This window comes from Indicator indicator, chromosome 17 (assembly GCF_027791375.1).
Source record: "Indicator indicator isolate 239-I01 chromosome 17, UM_Iind_1.1, whole genome shotgun sequence".
In the NCBI taxonomy this organism is placed as follows: Eukaryota; Metazoa; Chordata; class Aves; order Piciformes; family Indicatoridae; genus Indicator; species Indicator indicator.
The window spans coordinates 5165124-5189772 of record NC_072026.1 but is presented as its reverse complement, the minus strand read 5'-3'; the positions used below and the strand labels follow the sequence as shown (position 1 = coordinate 5189772).

The following is a 24649-nucleotide window of genomic DNA, read 5'->3' as shown; positions in this document are numbered from 1 at the left end:
AGAAGTTTTTCAGTGGTGAGGCACTGGAACAGGTTGCCCAGGAAGGTGGTGGAAGCCTCATCCCTGGAGGTTTTTAAGGCCAGGCTGGATGTGGCTCTGAGCAATCTAGTGTGAGGTGTCCCTGCCCAGGGCAGGGGGTTGGAACTGGATGATCCTTGAGGTCCCTTCCAACCTTGACAATTCTATGATTCTCCTGTTCTCATCCATGAACCATCTTCTTCCAAAACTTTCAGTTCTCTTTGGTATCTTGAGGGAGTGGGAAGTGTATGACAGATCAGTCTTTGCTTTTAGTTTTTCCATCTGCACACAAGAAGGGTTGTGTTTGCACATTGCCCTGAAGCTGGCAGCTTCTGTGCTCTGCAGTTAACCCCAAGGAGCCCTTAGTCAGGGGTTGGATGAGTCAACATTTGATGGAATGGGAAATGAGGTTCTAGTGGTCTCCACTGCTCTCTTTCCTCCTGGCTCACTGAAGGGCAGTGCCACATGCTCCTGGTTGATCCCAGTTCCAGAGCCTGGTGTCTGCAAATTGCAGCTCCATGGGATGTTTCACACCTGAGCACCACTGGAGCATCTCTCTGAGGAACCTGGGGCTGTTTAGCCTGTGGAATAGCAGACTGAGAGGGGATATGATCAAAGCTGTCCAACAGCTAAAAGGCAGGGGGCAAGAGGATGGGGCTAGAATCTTTTCAGTGGTGCCCAGTGACAGGACAAGGGGCAACAGGCATGAACTGGAACCCAAGAGGTTCCATCTGAACAGGAGGAAAAACTTCTTTGTTGTGAGGGTGCGACAGCCCAGAGAGGTTGTGGAGTCTCCTTCTCTGGAGAGATTCCAAACCCACCTGGACACTGCAGTCCTGCTGAGAGTGACCCTGCTTTAGCAGGGGGGGTTGGACTGGATGATATCAAGAAGTCCCTTCCAACTTCCACTATGGAATTCTGGGATCATCTTGATCCCTAATTTTTCCAGTTGCAGCTGAAAGCTGTATGCTGCCCAGCTGAGATGGGCCAGCACAGGCCACCTCGATGTCCCTGCTCTGGGATGTTTAGGTGTTTAAGCAGCCTGTGGACCTGGCACTTAGGGACATGGTTTAGTGTTGACCCTTCAGCGCTGTGTCAAAGGTTGGACTGGATGATCTTGCAGGTCTCTTCCAACCGGATGTTTTCTGTGATGCTGTGATTCTGATGCTCGGAGGAACAGCCACAGGAATGACTGCTGTGGGGGCAGTGAGCCCGTCACACCGCTCGGGCAGGGCTCGGAGAGCTGGAAGCAGTCAAGCAGCGTGCGGCGAGCATGTGCGCTCCGCTAGGCGCCCGGGCGCGCTCCCGCTGCTCCCACCCCCGCGTTCCCGGCGGCTGAGCCTCGGCACGGCCGGGGATGTCCTCTTTGCTTCCAACCGGGAATGAGACGCTGCCCGGGCAGCAGGGTCCATGAGGGCACATCTGGTTAGCTCGGCGCGCATGGAAAAATTGGAATTCCCCAGCTGACCGCCAGCGAGAAGGGCTTGGCTGAGAGCGAGTTCTTGCCTCCGGCGGCTGATCCTGGGGTGGCTGAGGTGGGGGCTTGAGGAGGCTGGTGGTCATGCTGATATTCTTCTCTGCATTTCATCCACGGGTTCCAATGAACAAAGCCAGGATTAACAGCTTCTGCCATGGTGAGTCTGCTCGTGTCCCAGCTTTGTGTTGCCGTTGGGTGGTTTCAGCCAGCAAACGCACTTGCGGGGGGAGAGGGGAGAGTGTAAAACGGCTTTTTCTTGTCAGGGATTTCTTTGCTTTGGCTTTCGAGTGGCAGGGTGCGGGAAGGGTCAGAAGCTGTCGTTTGGCGTGGTTTTTTTTGTGGGTTTTTTTTTGTTTTGTTTTGTTTTTTTTTTTTTTCTTGTAGAACAAGGCAGATTTTCCTTTATTTATTTGGTTTTGCCTTGAAAGGATCCATAGGTTTTGCCCAACAGAAGAGGGGCTGCTCTTGAAGCACCTTGGGAGCCCCCTGAAATAAGGCAGAAGTGAGGGTGCGGCTGTGTGGGGTAGGAAGGAGGGGAAGTGGAAGCGACAGAGCAGGCAGATTCGAGTCGAGGCTGCGTGTGGCTGTGCTGCCAAACCCTCCGCTCCCTCCTTAAGCTGCTGCAGGCGGAACAGCTCTGCAGCCTTACAGCATTTGGGCTCTCGCGGAGTCGGCCAAGCTGGTGCCAGCGTGGTGGTCGCAGGGCATGCCAGCTCCTCTAACCTCGGGTTGTTTCCTGAGCCCAAGCCAAGATGCCTTTCCATGAGCCCGACCCCCTGCCCGGCAGCCGGCACTGTTGCTGGTGCCAGCTGTGCCGCGGGACGTGGCATCGCCTGCCGACGCCAGTTTGCTTGCAAGCAGTTCAAAGCAAGAGGAAAGGAAGGCGTTGGAGGGGCGGGGGGGGAGGGGAGAAGGGGAGAGGGCTTCAGGGCTGTGAGCTGTGGGGTGAGGAGGGAAATGCTACAGTGAGTAATACTGGGCCATGCTGTCGGACATTGGGTGCAGGCTCTCACTGAGCCCTGAACTCGGCAGATCAGAGAGGTCCCATGGGCAGCGTGAAGGTCCTGCCCCGGAGAACACAGACCTGCTCTTACATGAGAAGTGGTCTTTGGCTGCTTTGTGAAACTTGGATTTTGTTGGGGGTTTCTATGCTGGTTTTATGCTTTGATTTGTCATTTGTCCCAGAGGGGCTGCATGGAGATGGCCCCGTTGGGGAGGAGGCTGTGAGGGCCATGCTGCGGCTGGGAGGGCCACCTGCATTGTGCTGTTTGCAGGGCAAGGGCTGGTGTGTGGGCAGCTGCACATGCAGGACCTTGTGGGGTTCAAAGCCTGAGTTATGCAGAGGTCTCTCTGACGTGGGGTAGGATTTTCTCAGGTTGAACAATCAGTACATGCAGGCATCTGTGCTGAAGCACTGAGCACCTTCGCTTGCCAATCTCCAGTCCATGTTACCTGGTGGATGCAGGGATCAGGTGATAGAGCCTGGCCACAGCAAATCCCATGGGCTGCTGGCTGAGGGCATGTGGCAGGCAGGAGCAGGAATGGCTTTGGAGTAACTGTCAGAGTCAGCAGGAGGGGGTTGGTGAGGCTGATTATTGCACAGAGATGGGGAAATGTGTGATTCTGCCTTATCTTTGTGTTGCAGCCTTTAAGAAGGGAAGAAAATTGCATCAAGTTATGCCAGAGGAGGTTAGCTTAGACATTAGGAAAAACTTCTATCCCAAAAGGGTTCCCAAAGACTGGAATAGGCTGCCTGAAGAAGTGGTTGAATTACCACCAGTGGATGGATTTGGAAGCCATCTCGACATGGTGCTCAAGGCTGTGGTGTAGTAGTGGCCTTGACAGAGTTAGATAATGGTTGGACTTCACAGGATGTTAAGGGTTGGAAGGGACCTTTGGAGATCTTTGAGTCCAACCCCCTTGCCAGAGCAGGACCATAGAATACAGCACAGGTCACACAGGAATACATCCAGATGGGTCTTGAAGTCTCCAGAGAAGGAGACTCCACAACCTCTCTGGAGAGCTTGTTCCAGTGCTCTGTGACCCTCACAGAGAAGTTCTTCCTCATGTTGAGGTGGAACCTCCTGTGCTGTAGTTTCTATCCATTGCCCCTTGTCCAATCTCAGGGTGCTTGAAGGCCTTTTCCAACCACAGTGATTCTGTGAATCAGTGAAAAGAGCTCTAAAGCAACCTGTGTGCCTCTGGAGAGGACATGGTGCACATTTCTCCCTTGTGAAGCCTTGTTTCTGTACCAGGGCATGTGTGACAGCTCTGGCTTTATGCTTACTATCCCCAGGGGGTTTCAGGACTCCCACCACACTCTAGAAGAGCCTGTGTGCTCCTCAGCTGGGAACTGGGTGGGTTCATGATGCTGTGTGGCATGGAAAAAGCTGCAGAGCTCACAAGGGAGTGCTGCTGCGTGGGGTTCCTCTGGTAACGCATGCTGCTGTTTAGTCTAAATAGATGCATACAAGAAGGAGGAAATTCCCTCCTCTGTGAAATGAGGGATTGTTTTTTAATATGTGGATTTAGCAGAAGGAGCTGAGGGTGGCTCCTGAGCTTGTCATGCAGGAGAGAAACCTCAGCAGGTTGCACTGGCTGCAGGTGGGAATGCACATCAGTGCAGATGCTGTGCTGTGGAGTTGAGAGCTCTCTGCAGAGGTGAGAGCAGCTGATGGTTCTGGGTTGTTAGTCAAACTAGTCTTGTTTTCCTTTGCCTTGACCTTCCTTGCCTTTGGTGATGCTTGTGTTGGGTCTCAAACTGCACGTGGCAAAATCAGCACCAGGATGCAGCTCACTGGTCTTGAACCTTGGAGCATGCCAGAGGTGAGAATCAGCTACAAGTGCATCATTTTGCTGGTGCTGGGTCCAACACTCTTCCAAGCACCAGAAAAAACTGACCTCTGTTGTTGTCCATGTCAAGCCATGCATGATGCCACCCACCTTCATGAGGGAAGTGTGATCTTAGCCAGCATCCAACGGATACGGTGCCCTATGCTGTTGAAGCAGAGCTCTGGCACCACTGGCTGCCCTCGAAAGGCAAGGTTTTGCTTCTCCAAACAAAGTGTGTGTGAATCCCATGGGATGACCAACAGGAAGAGAGCAGTGCAGTTTTAGAAGGGGTAGGAGACAGGATGGGCAAGGCAGATTGATTTTCCTCAGCCTCTGAGTAGCTATTTTCATTCTGCTTCTCCTCTGGGTTTCCAGCAGCAGGAATGAGAGGGCCCAGCCACCATAGGCACCTGATCAGTCTATAGGTGTGTGCCAATGTACATCCCATGCTTCTTGTGTGCACAGGAACTGTGTTTGGACAGAGATGGCTGCCTGGTTGCAGGCACAGGGCTGTTGGAGCACGAGTGTGTGGAAGGGGGCGTGCAGATGGACTTGTGAAGCTCTGCCTCTTCATTCCACAGCTGGTACCACCTTTTCCATTCAGCTCTTTGGGGTTGTACTGGGGTGTCTTGGTGGCTTCACTCAGTAAAGGGCAGTAACCCCCAGACAGATCCCACTGCTGCAGTGTGGTCATCCCCACCAGCAACACTAGTTCCTGCTGGGAGCTCCAGCCACCCAGGCACCTTCTTTCTGACTCTTGAATTCACTGGGAGGCTTCTACCTGTCCCATGCACATAGAGGTACAGGCAGCTCAGCTGAGCCTGAAACCTGGGAAGGGTGTAATGTGTCTGGTGCCCATGAGAAGACAGGAACTTGACTCCAGAGATGAACCATTGACTGTGCTGGTGCTGATGGACATTCTCAGGGTGGTGCACATGGTGAGCTGGAGGCTCTCTCTCCCCTGAGCTTGCTTTGCCTTTGCTTTCTTCAGTCCTGGAAACTGAGGCTTCTGCTGGGGCCCCTGCTCCTGCCGAGGGGGACTTGCTGCTGTGGTCCCTGGGGTGCAGAGTGGGGATGGTTCCTGCCGTGCCTGTTGTTCCTCTGGAGTCAGAGCAGCTGTGAAAATGCAGGTGGGGGAGGCAAGGAGAATGGATCAGGGTCTTCACCTTCCTGGCCTTTGTTTCGGTGCCCTTTCCATCCCCTGGTTCTGACCAAACATCTGCTCTGCAGCTGCAGCACTCCAGCACAGGACTTTTAACCCCTGAGTGACTGCAGGACTCCTGCTCCAGTAAGCAGGCTGAAGCTGAGGGCCAGAAGAAGGTGCCCTGAGATGACCAAAGACTCTGAGGAGTGGAGATGCCCGTGGGGAGCATCTGTCCTGTGGGACACCTCTGTATCTGGCTTACACACAGGTCTGCCTTTGTTCTGTCTGCCATGTGGTGTGTGACCTAAAACCATGGAGAGGAGCAGCCACCAGCTCCAAGGGACTGGCCACATCCTCCTTCCTCTGACTTGCTTCGCAAGAGGCAGGACTAGTGCTAGGTTTCTCCCCTCCAGCAGCTGGTGCACCCCATGTCTCTTGAGCATGGGTGCTGGGTGTTCAACTGTTTGCTCTAAAATATCACCCCAGGGCAGGAAGCTTGCTTGTCAGAGAGGAGAGGAGGCCACAGCAAAGGCTGTAAGCATGAATTTAAATTGCTTGAACTGGTGGTGGTCCCTGTGGATGTGGTGGTGTTTCCTGAGCAGGCCAAATGCAGCTCCTGAGTTGGGTGCTGTTCTCCAAGGGGAGAAACTTCTTTTTGGCTGGTCATGGTTCAGAGCTGAACTCTGGCATTGCCTTGAATGGCTGAGGTCTGAGAATTGTGTTTCTGCTCTGCAGAGCACAAGGTTCTGCTTGCTTTGGGTGCACAGGGCTGTGTTTTAATTTTCTCTAGAGCAGAATAAAGCGGACACAAGACTCCTGTTTGGCTCATTTGCAGGAGAAGACACCAAATCTCTCACATCCAGTTGATAATGATGGTTGCATGCAACCCTGGCATGGAACCAAGGTATGAGCAGGGCAGAGATAAGGGCTGGGGGGTGATGCTTCTTGGGAGGCTCTTGCAGAGCTGCCCAGGGCAGGATCCAGGCACACCCTGCAGGGATCTGCCTCTGCTCCAGGTTAGGGGCATGAGTGGGGCTTGTGTTGTTACATAGGAACTTGGCTCTGACAACAAACTGAGCACTGTTTGTCCAGTGTCCTAGGGCCTTTCCTTCCTCTCCCCTGTCCTATACTGAGTAGCTGCTGCCCAGCTTTGCTGTTGTCCAGGGCACAGGACACTGGGCATGAGCACCTTCCAAAGCTGGATATGGCCCTGGGGAAGGAAGAGAGGGCACGTGGCCAGTGGCTAGAGGGCAGCTGGGAATTTGAAGGCATTTGGGGTGACTGACATGTGAGGGTGGTGCACGAGGTGATCCAGAAATCTGACAGCTTCAGCATCCCTGCCCCATGGGTGGCCAGATGGCTTCTTGCCTATGGTGTGCCAACTGGAGCTCAGGTACTGACACCCATGCAGACACTGGCCACCGAATTCCTGCTTTGCCTCTAGGATCATTTTTACCTTCAGACTTCCCTGGGGTTCACCTGCACCACGCAGCAGCTGTCTGGGTCATGACCAGGGTGACCGAGGGCCCTGGTAACCATGAGGGCTGGCAGTGCCCCTGCAGTGTCATCACCCTGTGGCAGGGTGCCATCCCCAGGAGAGATGCCCTTGGGAGCAGACAGGACATTCTGGGGCCGGAGGCAGTGCAGGCATTTGAACAATTCCTGGTTGGCTGTGGCAGCAAGGAGCAGTTCCCAAAACTCGTGAGCCCTATTTACCGCGTGAAGGTTAATTATGGAAAGCCGCCGCGGCTGGGAGAGCCTCCAGCCGCCTCTCATTCCTCTCTGTGTGCCCTCTCCGTGCTGGCAGCTTGGGAATCTCCCCGTTTTGCTGGATGGTGCTGGGAGCTGGAAGCAGATAACTGGTATTTAGGGGTGCTGAGTGCCAAACCACGCGTGGACAGGGGACGCCTGTGGCTGTGTAACACTCACCAGTGCCCCTCTGGCTCCAAGAGCCCAGCTTGGTGTGGGCAGCACAGCCTGGCAGAGTGGGGGAGGTGGCTGAGGGTGAATCACAGACTCACAGAATGTTAAGGGTTGGAAGGGACCTGGAGAAATCATCCAGTCCAACCCCCCTACCAAAGCAGGGTCACCTAGAGCAGGTCACACAGGAACTCACCCAGGCAGGTCTTGAATATCTCCAGAGAGAGAGATTCCACAGCCCCCCTGGGCAGCCTGTTCCAGTGTTCAGTCACCTTCACAGTGAAATAATTCTTCCTCCTGTTTCCTATGGCTCAGCTTCCACCCACTGCCCCTTGTCCTGGCATTGGACATCACTGAGCAGAGCCTGGCTCCATCCTCTTGGCGCTCACCCTTTACGTATTTATAACCACCAGTGAGGCCTCCCCTTAGTCTCCTCTTCTCCAAGCTGAAGAGCCCCAGCTCCCTCAGACCTCATAAGGAAGATGTTCCACTCCCTTAATCATTTTCATGGGGCAGAGGTGCCTACAGTTAGCGTGGAGGGGTCTGCTTTTGGCCCTTGGATGTGTTTGGGTGATGCCCCATTCAGGGAGGTGACACTGGTTGCTGGGAGCGCTGCACTGTGTGTTGCAGGCAGAGTGAATTCCTCCCTAAAAGGTAATGCCTCAGCCCCAGTGATTCCAACAGCAGCTGAGTAGGTGTTTCCCATGGGATGGTGATCTGTGTTTCAGACTCAAAAGTGATTGACTCATTTTCTCCAGTCCCCACGGACTCCTCACTTTTTTCAAGCAGTGAAGGTGCAGAGCCCTGGTTTGGGAGATGTGTGAGGATTTTGTGTCACTTCAGTTAAAATTAGGCCAGTATTTCTGCCCACGGGCTGGGAAGGGAAGCTGAGCTCCACTCCTGCATAGTCACTGGTGTAGGCAACAGCTTATTTTAAGGCGGAATGGAAAGAAAACACCAAAAAGAACAGAAAGGAGAAGTTTTCCCCCAGCAGCACTGGAGTGTGGCAGGCAGGGGCTCAGGGTTCTTGCCCACAGCTGCTTCCATGGCTTTCCATGAGGTAAGATGTGGGCAGTCCCAGGCTGTGGTTTGCTTTTCACACTCCAGTTGGCTGCTGGGGACTCTTTCATGGGGCGTTTGGAAAGCAGCTGTGGGAAGCTGGGATCTGGGGTGTGACTGCCCGGCTGTGATTTCTGGTTCCTAAAGTGAAAGTGCAGAGTCGGGGTTCTGGGAAGTGGCTTTCCTGCTTGTAATTGCCCTGGCCTCCTGTCTGCCAGCCAGCTCCTTTTAGAGCTTTTAGTGCACCTCTCAGGCTTTTCCCCCACCCATGCCCTCTCAGTGTCAGAGGTGTAGCCCCAAAAGCACTTGAGGGAGAAGTGTCAGGCTCCACACACCCCATGGCTCTGTTCCTGTCAGAAGCCACCATGGACCTGGCACAGGTCCTGCTGCCCTGCTGTTGGGTTAAATCCAGGGACATGCCACGGAGCAGTGGCAGTGCAGGAAGGTGGTGATTTTGTCCTCTTCCCCCCCCCCCCCCCCCCCCCCCACTTTCATGTTGGTTTTCATCCTCTGCTTCTACTTTCACTAGCAAAATCATTGCTTCTTTCTCTGTTTTGGCTTTCTTCCCCTTGCCCTGCTCTGTTGGGAGGTGCTGGGGCCTCCAGGTTCCCAGTCTGCAGCAGGGTACACACTGCCCTGCATCCCCAGGTCACTTTGCAGCAGCCAAGTTGGTGGAGCTGCCCCCACTGAACCTGCTCAGGGTGTTTCTGATGGACCACGGTGGCTTATCAACCACAGTGGCACTTGGGCCACAGTTTGTGCCCATCCTTGAGCACAGGAGATGAGGAGAGCAGCTGTGGATGCCTTTTCCTGGGGAAATACTCTCCAGCCTCAGCAGCTGCTGGAGAAAGGCAGAGTCTTTGCCTGGAAGGGATTCTCTGGTGGTTCTTAGGGGCTGTGCACCAGCAGGAGCTTTGTCCAGTGAGTGCATTGGTGCTGGGTCCCTTACCATGGGGATCTCCAGGGGCTTGCTGAGGGCTCATCTTACATGGAGAGCTTCCTTTGAAGTGGGAGACAAAACAGCCTCTCTCATCTACCTTGCCTGTCTGCATTCATGGAACTAGTTGGCAGCTTTGTGCGTCCTCGCTGCTCTGTCAGGGGTGGGTGAAGGTGGCTGGCAGGTTGTTGTGGGTGCTGACAGCTGGGTAATGCAGACAAGGATGGAGAAAAGGCTTGTGCAAGGCTTCCAGGAAGCCACCAGCTCCTCTACCCCTCTGTGAAGCCTGGGTGGGAGTGCTGCCATCTCTTTGTGTCCCACCTTCATCAGAATGAGGGTTCCTTGGTGAGCAGCTGTGTGGTGCCAGCTACTGGCATGTGGCTGGCACACAACTTGTGCCATTGTCCACCAACTCCACAGCAGCAGCTGCCCTTGCCTGGGGTGTGCTTGAGCTCCTTCAAGGCTGGGTTTGGTGGGAAGGGGGCTCTGTGGGATTTGTTACTTAGGGAAGTGCAGGCTCTGGGTGTGCTTTGCCGGTGTCTGCCTGCCTGCTCCTCCCGCAATACAATTCCAATGGGATCATTTCCGCCACATTTAAAGTGCAGATCTCAAAGATATTAAGTTGCTACAAGCTTGTGAGAATCATTTTACTGACCAGAAAAGGCAACAAGACTGTCTTCCTGGCCCTGCTGAGGGTCAGTGTGTGATGAGCCTTTATTAGGCATCAGAGAATCAACACCTCTGGAGACACAATCCCATGGGAAGCACATCTCCACCGCCGCTGCTGTTTGCCCAGTACAGTTCTGCTGGCTTGAGGCAGCAGAGGGTCTCCAAGCAGCCTCCCTGGGGCTTGGGATGGATTTCCAGCAGGAGCTACCAGGTGTCTGGTGTGGGATTTGGGTACCCCATCACCTTGTCTTGGCTGAGGAGGGTTGCAGACATGGCTGGCAATGGGTGACCCCATGCATATCATCTAGCTGTGGCCTTGGTGCTGCTGCCACAGCTGTGCACATCACCAGCTGTGGGTTCACTGCCCACCCATGTCCTACTGAATCACAAAATGGTTTGGGCTAAAGGAACCTTTAAAGGTCATCTAGTCCAACCCCCACCTTAGTGAGCAGCATCATCTTCAACTAGAGCAGGTTGCTAAGAGTCCCATCCAACCTGACCTGGAATGGTTCCAGAGATGGGGCATCTACCACCTCTCTGGGCAGCCTGGGCCAGGGTCTCACCACCTCTCAGTGTAAAAAATGTTTTCCTTCCATCTAGTCTGAATCTCCCCCATTTAGATGAAACCATCACCCCTTGTTCTGTCACAACAAGCCCTGCTAAAAGGTCTGTCCCCAGCTTTCTTACAGGCCCCTTTAAGCACGGAAGGGCACAATAAGGTCTCCCCGCAGCCTTCTCTTCTCCAGGCTGAACAAGCCCTGTGGTAACCTGCCCGTCCTTTCCTGCACATCCCTGGGAAAGCATGTCTGTGGGAAGGGCGGGCAGGAGGAGGAAGTTGGCCCTGGCTCCATCCGGGACAGGGACACTTGGAACCTTTTCTGTGCCAGCGCTTTGACATGGGGAGGGCTCCTGCTGGGGATGAGCAGAGCCCTTGGTGGGCTTGCTCCCACTATGCGGGGCTCGGGGGGATGCAGGACTCTGCAGTGCGCAAAGCCTGGGGCTTGGCTCCGAAAAGGGGTGAGGAGAGGACTGGTTCCCCTCGGGCCCCCGCCAGCCCCTGGCCGGGAGGAGGCGGTGGAAGGGAAGGAAATGTCGTGCTCTGACTCCTCGTTTCCACCCGGCGATGGGCAGCCAAGCTGGGAGCATCCTGCTGCAGACTGCGGCCCCGGCGCCCAGCTGCTGCCCGCGGTGAGGTGAATGCGGCCGCCCTGGGTGTCACCTGGCTCCTGCATGTCCCCCGGCCAGCCCAGGGGGGCTGGCTGGCGCCTCGGCCATGCTCTTCTACCGCTTCAGCCCCGCCGGCGTCAGGGGTAAGGTCGGCACGAGGCTCTGCTTCAGGCTGTCTTCGCTTTGCTGTTCTCTCTGAGAGGGACGCCAGAGCTGTCCCTCCCTGGGCACAGTGGGCAGCAGGGGGTCAGGATGTCGTGGGGCAGGTGGGAGGTTGGTGGTGCTGTTCCTGCCTGGGGGCACCCTGAGCTGCAGCCTCTGGTCACGCTGGCTTCGTGTTGTGGCTGTGTTGTGAGTGAAGGAAGAGTGGAGTGGAGCAGGACAGGGTCTGGCAGGTTCTGGGAAATGCCCATCCCTGGGCTCTCCAGAGCTGTTGTACCCAAAGCCCACTCCTGGACCACGAGTCTTGGAGCCCTCCCGGCTGGGCAGTCACAGCCACAGGGTACCTGCCCCTGCGGAGGTGCCAGGATGTGCAGAAGGGATACAGTGCTCCACAGGGACCAGGCTGACCTGGTCAGGCTCCAGAGTTGAGGTCTCCACTGGGATTACTGGTTTTGAGCCTGGCTGAGGGTGGGAGGGGTCAACCCCAGGATTCCAACTGGGCTCATGGCCCAGCTAAGGACAGCTTGCACTGTTTGGACCCAGATAGTGATGCTTCTTCCAGAACTTCTTCCCAAAACTTCTCAAGTATTTGGGTCCAGGGTTTTGGGTTGTTCCTGTCCTTAACTGAACTGCTTGTTCTGAGCTTTTATTTTTTTTTTTTTTTTGTCCCTTGCTGTATCTTTGTAATTGGAAATTCAGGCAGAGCTCTGGTCTGAGGCTGGTGATGAGTGGTGATGAAATTGGGGGTGTTTCATTGCAATCTGCTCTGTCCAGTCTGTGCTGGGTGGTGCCTCCCAGAAACTGCCATCACATTTTCTACCCCTGAGGTCAAATGTTTGTCACTCTCAGGAGTATTAACCACAGCAGACTGACAGCAGGCAGCAGCTTGCTTTTGGCTGCCTGAGCTTTGGGCTGTTTTCCTTCGAGTTGTGTAAATTTGAGAAGCTTCCCAGAAAACAGTGTGGGCTGCTGGATGGGCAAGAGCTGGACTGTGTGTGAAGGGTGGGAACCAACCAGGCAGGGGGTGTAGGAAATCATCAGGGTTTTGGTGCCTGCCAGCTTGAAGGAAGAGGTGGGGTGATGGGAAAGGGGAAGGAGGAGGGAGAAGAAAAGGTTTATTTGGCAGGCTTCTCTGGAGGATGTTTGCAAAAGTGACCAGCCTGAAGCTTTGATGAGCTTGGAACTAATTATTAAAAACAAAGATCTTCCTCCCTTGCCTGGCACAGTGCTGTGTTTGGTTTGGTGGGTTCAGAGACGAAATGTTGCATCAGGAGGTTAAAATCCTGTCTTGCAGCCCTGTCACTCCTACATTACCTCCCCCTCTTTGCCTTCTGCAAGCAGGGAGGCTTAAACCAAGTGGTTGCTGCTCCCTTGGGCTGAAACCTCCACTCTGTGCTCAGTATCACTGCCCACCAGCACAACCCAGCTCCTGTTTCTGAGCCTTGATTTTGTGCACATGAAACATGGGCTCAGGAGGTGGGGGGAAATGGGCTCTGGCTCTGGGGAGCATCACTGCTACCAGGTGGGATGCTCAGGAGCTGGAGGGGAGCAGATTGTGGCTCTGGGGAACATCACTGCTACCAGGTGGGATGCTCAGGAGCTGGCAGGGAGCGGGCTGCTATTCCAGGGAATGTTGCTGGTGCCAGGTGGGATTCTTAAGCCAGTTGTTTGCTTTCTTTCAGAAATCGAAGCCAAGAAAGCTTGTGCCTGGCTGCGAGCAGCAGGCTTCCCCCAGTATGCCCAGCTGTACGAAGGTGAGAGCTCCCTCCTCCTGCTGCCCCTGATGCCTGCACTGTATGTACCTGGGCTCCCATCCTGTGTCTCAACCTGGGGTGGCTGCAGAGAGAGCTGGCAAAGCTCTGGGGGGGAGAGAAGACAAAGAGGGTTGTTTACTAGTGATGTGATCATGTGTTAAAAGTTTAAGCCCTCAGCCTTGGACGTGGCCTGGAGAGCTGTCCATGCTGTCAACTTTTCTGCATTCCTGAACTTTTCCCCTTTGGGCAGGGCCGTGAGGGGTCCCCGGGGTGGCAGCTCCAGCCAGGGCTTTGGAGAGCATTCGGCTCCTTAGTAGCTGGATGAGTGTTTGTGGTGGGTGGGAGCACAGAGGCAGCCAAGGGTAGGTAACAGGGAGGGAGAATTTCTTTCCTCCTTCCCCACTGACACATCCAGCAGCTCCTGCCCTGCCCCGAGATGCTCTCTGGGAGCAATTCTGCACTTTCTGAGGACACAGCAAGCCATGCCTGGGGCAGATCATGTCCCTGGGGTGCAGGAGGTGGGCAGACCCCCTAACAGACCTGCTCCCACTGCCTCTGCCACACACCCACATGTGGTTGCAGGGAGGCTGGTGGTGGGTGTCACCTCCAGCTGCAACCCATGATGGGATGGCTGCTCTGTGCTGGGGAGCTGGTGCTGAGGAGCAATAGCTGCAGCTGGCTGGGACAATGGCGGGAAGCCAGGTCTCCAGTGGGGCACGGTGGTGGCCATTGTTCAGCCAGGCACTTCCACTGGCCCCCACCACACGTGCACAGGAGCCATGCTCTTACCCCCCAGTGATAGCTTTACAGGCTGCCTGTTTACCTCTGGTTTCTATTTTGGGGGGCAAACTCCTCACACAGCCACGTGCAAGGACCAGCAGGGTTCCTGCTGGGACACCTGGGCCCAGGTGCTGGCCCCCAGCAGTTCTTGCAGCCTGAGGGGTGAGGAGCGTGTGCTGGGTGCTGGTCTAAGAATAAACAGACCCTTTTCCAGCCTCTCTGTGCAAAACTTTCCACATCCTCCAAGTGTTTCGTTCTGTTTTTCTCTCTAGCTGCCAGGGCTTGGTGTCCCCTGTGCTCAAAAGCTTCATTAGCAGCTCTCCATCCTTGGTGTTCTTCCTCCTTTTGCTCCCCCCATACTCTCCACCATCCCTTGTGCTTGCTGAAGTGGCTGGCTTGGGGGCAACCACTGATTTTCCTCTCGCTTCCATCCCCAGACTCCTTGTTTCCTCTTGACATCAGTGCTGTGAAGAAGGATCACAGCTTCCTGGACCAGGACTCCCTCAAATCCCTGTGCAGGTAACTCACCCTCACACCCTTTCACTGCTGTGGGTGAGGGCTGCAGGGTGGCTGCCCATGGCTGGTGGGATGATGTTGGATGCTCACTGTGCATCCTGGCTGCAACTCAAAGCCTGCCTGGTGCTGTCACTCCCTCTGGAACAAGGAGTCTGGATGGTTTAGGCTTTTGGAATGGTAAAGTGTCGCTGGGTGCATTGGTCTTTCAAGTCAGACAGCATAATGGCTGTTGGGTGGTGCCAGGGAAATGACAGCAGTTTTGCTCTGAACACAGAGGTCCTGGAGAGCAGAAGCATTTCCCATTCTTCTCTTCATCTGACTTTCAGGCTGGGTTTTAATTTCATGCTTGGGTAATTAGCCCTTAAAGCTCCATTAGAAATTAATTGATCAGGGCTGAACTGTAAACAGCCAAGAGAGACCCAGTTTTGCTGGGTCCCAGTTCTGCTAGGTCTGACCCAGTTCTGCTGGGTCCCAGTGCTGCTGGGACCCATGGGGTACTTCTGGGACCCAGTACTGCTGGGATCTAGTTCTTCTGGGTCTGACCCGGATCTGCCCAAGGTTCCACCATCAGCTGCCCTAGGTTCCAGGGAGGAACCATGTCTGCCCAGGGTGCAGGTTATGTTGCTTGGTTGTGCAAGGATGCCTCATAATGTCTCTGAGAGCAAAGCAGAGTTTAGAAACCACATCTCTGAGTCAGTGAAAGGGCCTTGCTTGGCTGTTGGTGTAAGGCAGGTTCAGCTCAAAGTGCTCATGGATGAAATCATGTCCATGGGCTGAGTTTCATTCGGTCACCAGCCACATGCCACCTGTGAGAGAGAAAACACAGCAAGGGATTTGCTGAGCTGTGGTGCAGGGGGCTCTGTGAAAGTCTGAATGCTGCTAATTAGCACTTTGTGCAGGTGATTAGGAGCTGTGAGTGCTCACAGTGAGGCTTTGGGAGCTGTCAGCTCCCAGTGGGGTTCATTCTGTGCAGGTGAAGGCTCTGCCGGGGGGTCCTTCCCTGGGCTGGCTGTGCTGAGGCAGGATTCCTGCCTTCACAAGTGCTTGCTGGCTTCGTGTGACGTTGGTCGTGCTGGTGCCTGGCAACACAGCCCTCCTGAACATTTTCCACCAGGACATGTCTACCCCTGCAGCAGCAGGGCTCAAAATAGCTCCGGGAGATGCCGCCGGGCTGTGGGCAGGCAGCGTGTCTCTGGCGGGGGGAAACATCCCAGCGCTGCCAGCTGGAGCAACACCTAACACCCAAAGGAGGGACCCCCTAACCCTGGATGGGCTGTGTGTCCAGAAAGGCTGTCTGTCCAGATGGTCTGTCTGTCTGTCCGGGCTTTGTGTCAGGCTGGCACGCAGTGACTCAGCCTTGCCGTGGCTTTTGGGCCACACCGCTGCGCCTGTGCCCCCGCACTGACTCTGCGCCGAGGAACGAGCGCTGCCTCCCACACACTGCTCCCAGCAGAGCACAGCAGGCATGGAAAAGGGTCTGGGACTCATTATTTGTTTTTCCAGTGGTGAGGTTGCTGTGCTGGGCAGGAGGGGATCCCCTGCACTGCTTCCCAGTGAGCTCTTGGTTTTCCCTCCCAGCGGTCTCAGCAGGGCAAGAGTTGAAGAGAGCTCTTTGACCATCCTGCCCTGTCTGAGCTTTCAGGTCCTTTTGTCATCACCTGGATGGCCACTAGAACTTCTGAGGTTTTGCTCTAATAAGCTGGGGCAGGTCATCCCTGCCTGCTCTCAGGATGGCTTTGAGATGCCTGTGCTGGACCAGTGTGGCTCAGCAGGGATGTCCCAGTCCTCCCTGTGATGTCTTTGGGTCCCTGAGGTGTCCCCATGCAGCGTCTGGCTAACAGAAAGGTCTAAAAGAACACTGGAAAATTCTTCCAATTCTTCCAAAACACCAAAAGGCTCCCCTGGATGTGTTCTCTTCCCCACTAGCATGCTGTGCTCCCATCTTGCTCCCTCTGCTACGGGACTGTATTGAATCCTGCTGCAGGACGCACTGCAGGACCACACTGTTGGTTGGGGGACGTTTCAGAGGGATTGCAAGAGGAGCATTAGTCAAGTTTTTGTCCCTGAGATTTGCTGTTTGGCTGTGCATATTGGTATTTGCAGGCTGGAACAGAAGTGCCTGTCATAGTGTTCATGGGGGTGCTAATTAAAATGAACTAATTGGAGATTCATTTGCTTGCATAAAAAAAAGCAGCCAAGGCTTGAGCTGTAGGTGAGAGAAAAGTGAAGGGCTTGGAGAGGGCCAGCCCTGTCCCTTGGGAACAGCAGAATCACCCCGGCAGCCCTTGGAACTGGGCTGCTCCTCCGTGGGCAGTGGGGTGGAGGTCATGGCTGACTCCTCAGCAGTCTGTGGGGCCAGCTCATGGCCAAGGCAAACCCACAACATGTGGAAGGTTCCAGGATGCATGGCAAATGCCACTGGAGAGGTGGCCAGAACCCACGTGCTGCTGGAATGGTGGGAGATGGGCATCCTTTGGTGCTGTGGCTGTGGGAGAGCAAATATGGGGTGCTGGAGTGGCTGCTGGTGTTTGGGCACAGCTAGGATGTTCCAGTGCTTGTGTAGGGAGTGGCTGGGCTTGCAAAATCCCTGCTGGCACACAACCAAGAGCCTGTGCCACTTAAGCAGTTTCACCCTTTGGCTGCAAAGCCCAGGGTTCATGTGACTGGGTGCCTGGGTGGGTGGCAGCCAGGTGTGGGTTGCCTGCAGGACTCTTGGAGCTGTGCTGGGCTTCACATGTCCCCCTGATCCCTGGAGCTGCAGCTGCTGGGGGACAGGTGGTGTACAATAAGGGCTCTAAGACAGAAACATGAGAAAAAAGAGGAAAATCAGCACTGTGGGGACCAGGACTGGGGTAAAGCCTCTCTCATTTCTTGCAGGAGGCTGATGACCCTGAACACATGTGCCTCCATGAAGCTGGAAGTCCACTTTCAGCGTAAACAGGTAGGTCCTGGGTAATAAAGGGCAGGTGAGGGGCTGAGGGGTGTGGGGCAATGTGTGCACAGCAATCCTGTGGTCAGTAATAACCCCACTGTGCTCCAGGACTGTCCCTGGGCATGGAGCAAGTCAGGGATGTCCCCACTGCCTGTGGGATATCCAGAGGCAGCCTGGAAGCAGCAGCTTCCCTTCCCTGGTGCACCGCAGCCCTTGAGCATGGCAAAATAATTATATCAGTGATAGTATGGCCAGCAGGACCAGAACAAGGACTGTCCCCTTCAATTCAAGGAGGACACTGAGATGTTGGAACATGTCCAGAGAAGGGCGATGAAGCTGGTGAAGGGTCTAGAGGACAGTCTTGTGAGGAGCAGCTGAGGGAACTGGGGTTGGTTAGTCTGGTGAAAAGGAGACTGGATGGCAACAGCCTCAGGTTGCACCAGGGGAGTCTTAGGTTGGATGTGAGGAGCAATTTCTTCCCCAAAAGGCTTGTCAAAGCATGAGACAGGCTGCCTAGGGCAGTGGCAGAGGGGTTTAAAAGCCATGAAAGGGTTTAAAAGTTGTGTAGATGTGGTGCTGAGGGAGAGGGTTTAGTGATGACCTGGCAGTGCTGGGTTAACATGTGTACTCAATGACCTTAAAGGTCTTTTCCAACCAAAACGATCCCATGGTTCTGTGATTCCATAAAAATGATGCCTGGTGGCTCCTGGAGCCCTCCATTGCTGAAGACGACTAGGGCTTGATTGCAGGGCTGTACATGATGCTTTATTCTCCACTTGGGGCCATACTGGTGGCTGTGCCTTCTTCTGGGTGCCAGGACAGTGTGAGTAGGGGACACAGCTCCTACTGATTCCTTGTCCTTTGCTCCAAACTGCCCATAGAATGAAGACTCTGAGGAGGAAGACCTGTGTGCCATCAGCGACCGCTGGGCTTTTCAAAGGGACAGCAGGAGGTGGTCACGGGTGGGGTCGGTTGATGTCCTCTCCCAGGGCTCCGAGGTCCTGAGCTCCAGCATGCGGCCCGTGTCCAGCCGTGAGAGCATCCTCACAGACCTCAGCACCAACCCGGAGGCCGTGTCCCTGCACAGCGCTGGCAGCACGGGCAGCACGGGTGGCACGCTGGGCACCGGGGCAGCACCGCCTGGCCCCCCCTCCCCCATCCACACCACCGCCGCCGCCATCACCACCTCCAGCTGCAGCCTGAGCGAGCGGTCCTTGCCGGAGCAGCCCTCAAGCTGCGACAAGGGCTCCAAGGAGAAGCCAAAGAAGCGACGCTCTCGCAGCTTCCTGAAGAGGATCGAGTCCCTCCGAAGGAAGGACAAGGAGAAAGCCAGCCCGGACGAGAAGGTGGCCCCACACGGCAGCACTGCAGCTGCAGCAGGATGGGGTTCCCTCAAGACCAATGGGGACCTTGCAGCCACCAAGGCCAGCTCCTCAAAAAAAGGGATCTCTGCCTCTTTCCAAGGCAAAAAACGCTTCTTCTCGGTATCCTACAGGACTAACCGCTCGCTGGGCTCGGGTGGGAGCAAGGTGGGCTCAGACCCGAAGCGCAGCGGAGTCTACCTGGAGGACTATGACAGCGCCGTGGCGGCTGGCGGTGACTGGGCGGCGGGAGGCTGCCAGCCCCCGCAGGCGCACCGTGGCAACTGCCTGGTCTACATCCCCCGGGACCACAAGCCGGGCACCTTCCCCAAATCCCTCTCCATCGAGAGCTTGTGTCCCTTGGGCGGCAGCTCCCTGGCCCACTGGAAGTTGGGGAAGGGCTCTGCGGGGCTGGGTGCAGGTGGCAGCAGCAGCAGCGGCGAGGGCTTGTCCTCCCCTCGGGGCTTCTCCTGCCGGCAGCGGCACCGCCGGGGCTCCTGCAGCTCCCTGGGCAGCCGCCTCAGCCTCTACGACAACGTGCCCGAGTTCGGCAGCAGCGAGGAGTTCTGCAAGGAGGATGGGGAGGTGACCTACGAGAACCTGGATGACATCCTGCAGCACATGTGGGGGCTCCAGCAGAAGGTGGAGCTCTGGTATAAAGCCATCTCCCCTGACCTGGCTGGGGAGGAGGGGGGAGAGGAGGATGGGGAGGATGAGGAGGAGGAGGAGGAAGAAGAAGGGTCAGACTCGGGAGGGGAACCCTCCAACCTGCACTTTGAAGAGCGATCCATGTCAGATGTTGGCACCTCCACCAGTGACTTTGACAGCACAGGCAACTCCCTCAACGAGGCTGAGGAGATCGAGATGCGGGAGCGCCGCGACTCCGGGGTGGGAGCGTCGCTCACCAGGCCCTGCCGGTAAGCATGGGCTGCGGCCGGGGCTGGGGTTGGGGTTGGGGCTGGGGCTGTGTCCTCCCCTCCTCTGCTGCACCTGGGAAGGGCTCAGTCCTGGAGCTGGACCACCACAAGCCCTGTACTTGGCACTGGTGAAGTCACACCTCGAATGCTGGGCTCAGTTTTGTAGCCCTCACTCCATAAAGGACATTGAGGAGCTGGAGTGTGTCCAGAGGAGGGTAATGAAGCTGGTGAAGGTTTCAGAGCTCCAGGCTTGTGGGAAGCATCTGAGGGAAATGAGGTTGTTCAGCCTGGAGAAAAGGTGGCTCAGGAGAGATCTTTTCACTCTCTACAACTCTCTGAAGAAGGTTGGAGAGAGGTGAGAGTTGATCTCTTCTCCCAAGGAACAAGTGATAGGACAAGAGGAAATGGCCTCAGGTTGTGCCAGAGGGGGTTTAGATTGGACATGAGGAGAAATTTCTGCACTGAAATGGTTGTCAAAGCCCAGAGCAGGCTGCCCAGGGCAGTAGTGGAGTCCCCATCCCTGGAGGGGGGTTTAAAAGCCTTGCAGATGTGATGCTGAGAGATGTGGTAAAATGGTGACCTGAGGGTGCTGGGTTTACAGTTGGGCTTTATGATCTTAAAGGTCTCTTGCAACCAAAATGCTTCTATAAATCTATAAGCCCATCTGCCCTTTTGCAGCAGGGCTGCCCAACCTGTGTCCCATAGCTGATCAGCTGCTGGCCAGTGCCCTGCCAGCCCTGGCTGGCTGCTTGCCCTTTCTCTCACGGCAGAAGCGAGTGGAGGGAGGATGATGCTGGTGGACCAGCCCCATGGTGTGGTGGAGGCAGGGAAGCTCAGCACAGATGGCTGCTGCACTCTGCTGGTTGCTGCACTCTGCTGGTTGCTGCACTCTGCTGGTTGCTGCACTCTGCTGGTTGCTGCACTCTGCTGGTTGCTGCACTCTGCTGGTTGCTGCACTCTGCTGGTTGCTGCACTCTGCTGGTTGCTGCACTCTGCACTCTGCTGCCTGCTCCTGCTGTGTCTAAGCAGTGACCTCCCTCTCTGCCTGCACGGACCCTAATTAAATCTTTATTTATTTACTAATGAAAGGAGGCTCTTGCTCCCCTGGCTCCAGCGCTCCCTTGTACTTTCCCTGGGAAAACTCCAGCACTGCTGAACTCTCTGGATTTCCTAGATCTTGCTGGGCTGAAGCTGGAGGGTGATGTGCCAGTAGGCAGGCATGGGGGTTCTTTTGTCACCTAGGAATGTCCCTTGTGCCTTCTAGGCTTGGAGATGCCCTGGAAAAGCTGGGCAGGAGCCTTTCCAGAGCATCACAAGCTTGGGAAAGCTTTTAGCAAGCTCCAAAGAGAGTACTGCTTTCTTGGGGCATCTTTTCTTCTTGAGAAAACAGGTGTTGGAAATGTCCCCCTGATGTGGCATTGCCCTGCACGGTGGTCCTGCAGGCTTGTGTCACCCTGAGCAGCTGAATCCTCCTCAGGTCTCTTGGTGGGGCTGTAGCCCAGCCACCCAAGGGTGCTGAAGAGCAAGGGGAGGGGATGTTGGTTGTTTCAGGGTCTCCTGGGGGAGGGAGAGGACCTTTAAGGCAAGAGAACACATCTCTCATACTCTCCCTGGCACCCTTGCAGTGGGAAAGAAGCAGCACTGTTGGCACTGGGGTTGGCATTGAGATCCACGGGCTGGCACCTTCCCCCAAACCATTGAGTGCCATGGGGCAGGGAATAGCCCTTCCCTGGGGTCACCACCTCTCACCACCAGCCTTTCCCTGCAGAAAGCTGCGTTGGCACAGCTTCCAGAACTCACACCGGCCCAGCCTGACCTCTGCCTCCCTGGAGATCAACCGCCAGTCCTCTGCACAGCTCAACCTGCTCCAGAAGTGCTCCCTGCTCCGTCTCACAGCCATCATGGAGAAGTACTCTGTGCCCCACAAGCAAGCCTGGACATGGTGAGCTGGTGGGGAGGGCAACCAGGATGGTTCCTGCGTGGTGGGTGCTGTCTCTCAGCCCGTGTCCTGCATCCTGTAGCAGCATCTGTGTGGTGGTGGAGAGGGGAGTGGAAAAAGCTGGACCAAAAGCTGGCTTTGCTCTGTGTGGCTGTGGGCATCGTGCAGGTGTGAGCTGGGGGCTGACACCAGGGCTTCCAACATCACCTGCATCCTGGAGAGCTGTGGGGTGTTAGAAATGCTGCAGCAGTGTGAGAGAGCAGGGTAAAGAGTTCCATTTTAGCCAAGTTTTAGAGCATTTTGGTTGAATAAAAGGTGCAGAAGCTGCCTTGCTTGTGTACAAACCACAGCAGAAGTTGGGATCTGTGTGTGGTGCCTGGGTCCTGCTCCCCTCAGCGAGGTGGTGCTGAGGGAGCCATTGCACTGATGTCTGTCTGTGTGTCCGTCTGTCCCGTCTCTCAGGACTGTGCCCAAGTTCATGAAGCGAAGCAAAGTCCCAGACTACAGGGACAAGGCAGTTTTTGGGGTGCCTCCTGTTGTCAATGTGCAGCGGACGGGGCAGCCCCTGCCACAGAGCATCCAGCAGGCCATGCGCTACCTGCGCAGCCGGTGTCTGGACCAGGTGAGGCCATGGCCACTGGCAGCAATCTGGGGGGAAAAAAGTGGCTTTCAGGGTCCTTTTTGTGCTCCTCTTGGGGTCCTTTGTTGTTCTCCTCTTGTGGTGCTTGGCTGTGGTGAAGCGGGAGGGCAAGGTGTTGGAGATGTCCCCCTGATGTAGCACTGCCCTGCACGGTGGTCCTGCAGGCTTGTGTCACCCTGAGCATCTGAGTCCTCCTCAGGTCTCCTGGTGGGGCTGTAGCCTAGCCACCCAATGGTGCTGGTGCAGTGAGCCTGAAGTGCAAGGGGAGGGGATGTTGGTTGTTTCAGGGGCTCCCAGGGGAGGGAGAGGACCACTGATGGGTGTGGGGTTCCCACAGCCATCAGTGTCTCCTTAGCCACCTATCACTCAAGGTTCTTCTTTGGGATGCAGCACAGTGAGGTCTCTGGGGAAGGGGCTTCCTTGAGTGCCCAGCTGGACACCTCCTGGGTTGGCACCTGCTCTGGCCTCGAGCTCCAACCAGCTTTTCCCTGGCAGGTTGGCATCTTCCGTAAGTCAGGGGTGAAGTCACGGATCCAGGCGCTCCGGCACATGAACGAGACCAGCCCCGAGCACGTCAGCTACGAGGGGCAGTCTGCCTACGACGTGGCCGACCTGCTCAAGCAGTATTTCCGGGACCTGCCCGAGCCCATCTTCACCAGCAAGCTGACAGACACCTTCCTGCAGATCTACCAGTGTGAGTGTGGTGGGTCTGGGGGGACACGGTGGAGCCACTGCCACACAGGGGACAGGGCACCCCCAGGAAGGGGATGGGGGGGGAGCTGCAGGGCTACTCAGTGGGAGGCAGGAGATCCTGGTGGGGCTGCGAGACCATCTCCAGGTATGGTCACTCAAGGAAGGAACAAGGGGATACTGAGGGCTGTCATCCCCCCACCTCACCCCTTCCCTTAAGAAGGAAGGCACAGGAACAGGTCCCAAAAGAGAGCTGGTGAGGAAGGAGACCTCCATGGCTGAACAGAGAGCTTTGGCTGCAGCTCAGGAGCAAGAGGGCAGCTGGTGGCTTTTGGGGAGGCCACTCAGCTGGGATAGAAAGATGTGGAGGGAGAAACTCAGAAAGGCCAAAGCCCAGCTTGGACTTGGTCTGGGTACTGCTGTGAAAGGGAATAACAAATGCTTCCATAAAGAGGGAATAACAAAACTGACAGATCAGCTCAGTTGAAAGCAAATGAAGCTGTATTTACAAGCAAAACTACAATCTAGAAATATGAAGTGCAATGAATATATACAAAATACACAATATTTACATATATATACAATTTATAAACCACACAAGAACCCCCCCTGGACAAAACCAGGGGGTTACCAACAGCTTCCCCTTCCCTGCTCCCTTCCCTCCCCCTGTACACAGGGCAAGAGCAAAGAGGAGAAAAGCAGAGAGAGAGCTTATTAGTACTTTGCCACAACAAAGACGTGCAGCCAAGGTCAGCAAGCCAGCAGAAAGCAGAAGCTAGAATCTGCTAGAGCAAAGGAGTCAAAAAGAGAGAAAGTCATAGGATCATAGGATCACAGGATGTTAGGGGTTGGAAGGGACCTTTGATGATCATCCAGTTCAACCCCCCTGCCAGAGCAGGACCATAGAATCCAGCACAGGTCGCACAGGAACACATCCAGATGGGTCTTGAAAGTCTCTAGAGGAGACTCCATAACCCCTCTGGGCAGCCTGTTCCAGTGCTCTGTGACCCTCCCAGTGAAGAAGTTCCTCCTCATGTTGAGGTGGAACCTCCTGTGCTGTCGTTTCTATCCATTGCCCCTTGTCCTGTCACAGGGTGCATGTGAGCAGAGCCTGTCCCCTCCCTCTTGACCCCCAGCCATCAGATATTTCTAAACATTTATTAAATCCCCTCTCAGTCTTCTCTTCTCCAGACTAAAAAGCCCCAGGGCTCCCAGCCTCTCCTCATAGGGCACATGCTCCAGTCCCTTCATCATCCTGGTAGCCCTCCATTGGACTCTCTCCAGTAGATCCCTGTCCCTCTTGGACTTTGTTTGGATGACTTAGAGCTTATCATTATTTTCCCTTTTATATCCAATGGTAGTTTATTTACATTCTCTCACTTTCTGTTCAAGATAGCCTAAAACTACCGGTGTGAGTGCTGGGCTGGGGAGGAAAGCTGGGGTCTCTGAGGGAGGGGATGGGGCTGGAGCTGCTGACCTCCCGCCCGGCCCTGTGCCCGCAGTCGTCTCCAAGGAGCAGCGGCTGCAGGCGGTGCAGGCGGCTGTGATCCTGATGCCGGATGAGAACCGGGAGGTGCTGCAGACCCTGCTCTACTTCCTCAGCGACATCGCCTCTGCCGAGGAGAACCAGATGACTGCTGGCAACCTGGCCGTGTGCTTGGCCCCCTCCATCTTCCACCTCAACGTGTCCAAGAAGGAAAGCACGTCTCCGAGGTGAGGGCTGGACCAAGCTCTG

The 24649-nt window shown here is 55.5% G+C and overlaps 1 protein-coding gene across 1 annotated transcript in view; it reads left to right on the top strand.

The window, feature by feature from the left end:
* The window catches only part of STARD8 (StAR related lipid transfer domain containing 8), a 45131-nt gene that overhangs the window by 16177 nt on the left and 4305 nt on the right, over window positions 1-24649 (top strand). Inside the window, exons 2-9 of the mRNA XM_054388678.1 lie at window positions 13068-13139; window positions 14357-14438; window positions 17313-17376; window positions 18249-19645; window positions 21414-21587; window positions 22047-22206; window positions 22720-22918; window positions 24417-24627. Of these exons, the coding sequence (XP_054244653.1) occupies window positions 17320-17376; window positions 18249-19645; window positions 21414-21587; window positions 22047-22206; window positions 22720-22918; window positions 24417-24627 (2198 nt within the window). The 5' untranslated portion in view covers window positions 13068-13139; window positions 14357-14438; window positions 17313-17319. The remainder of the gene's footprint in view (window positions 1-13067; window positions 13140-14356; window positions 14439-17312; window positions 17377-18248; window positions 19646-21413; window positions 21588-22046; window positions 22207-22719; window positions 22919-24416; window positions 24628-24649) is intronic.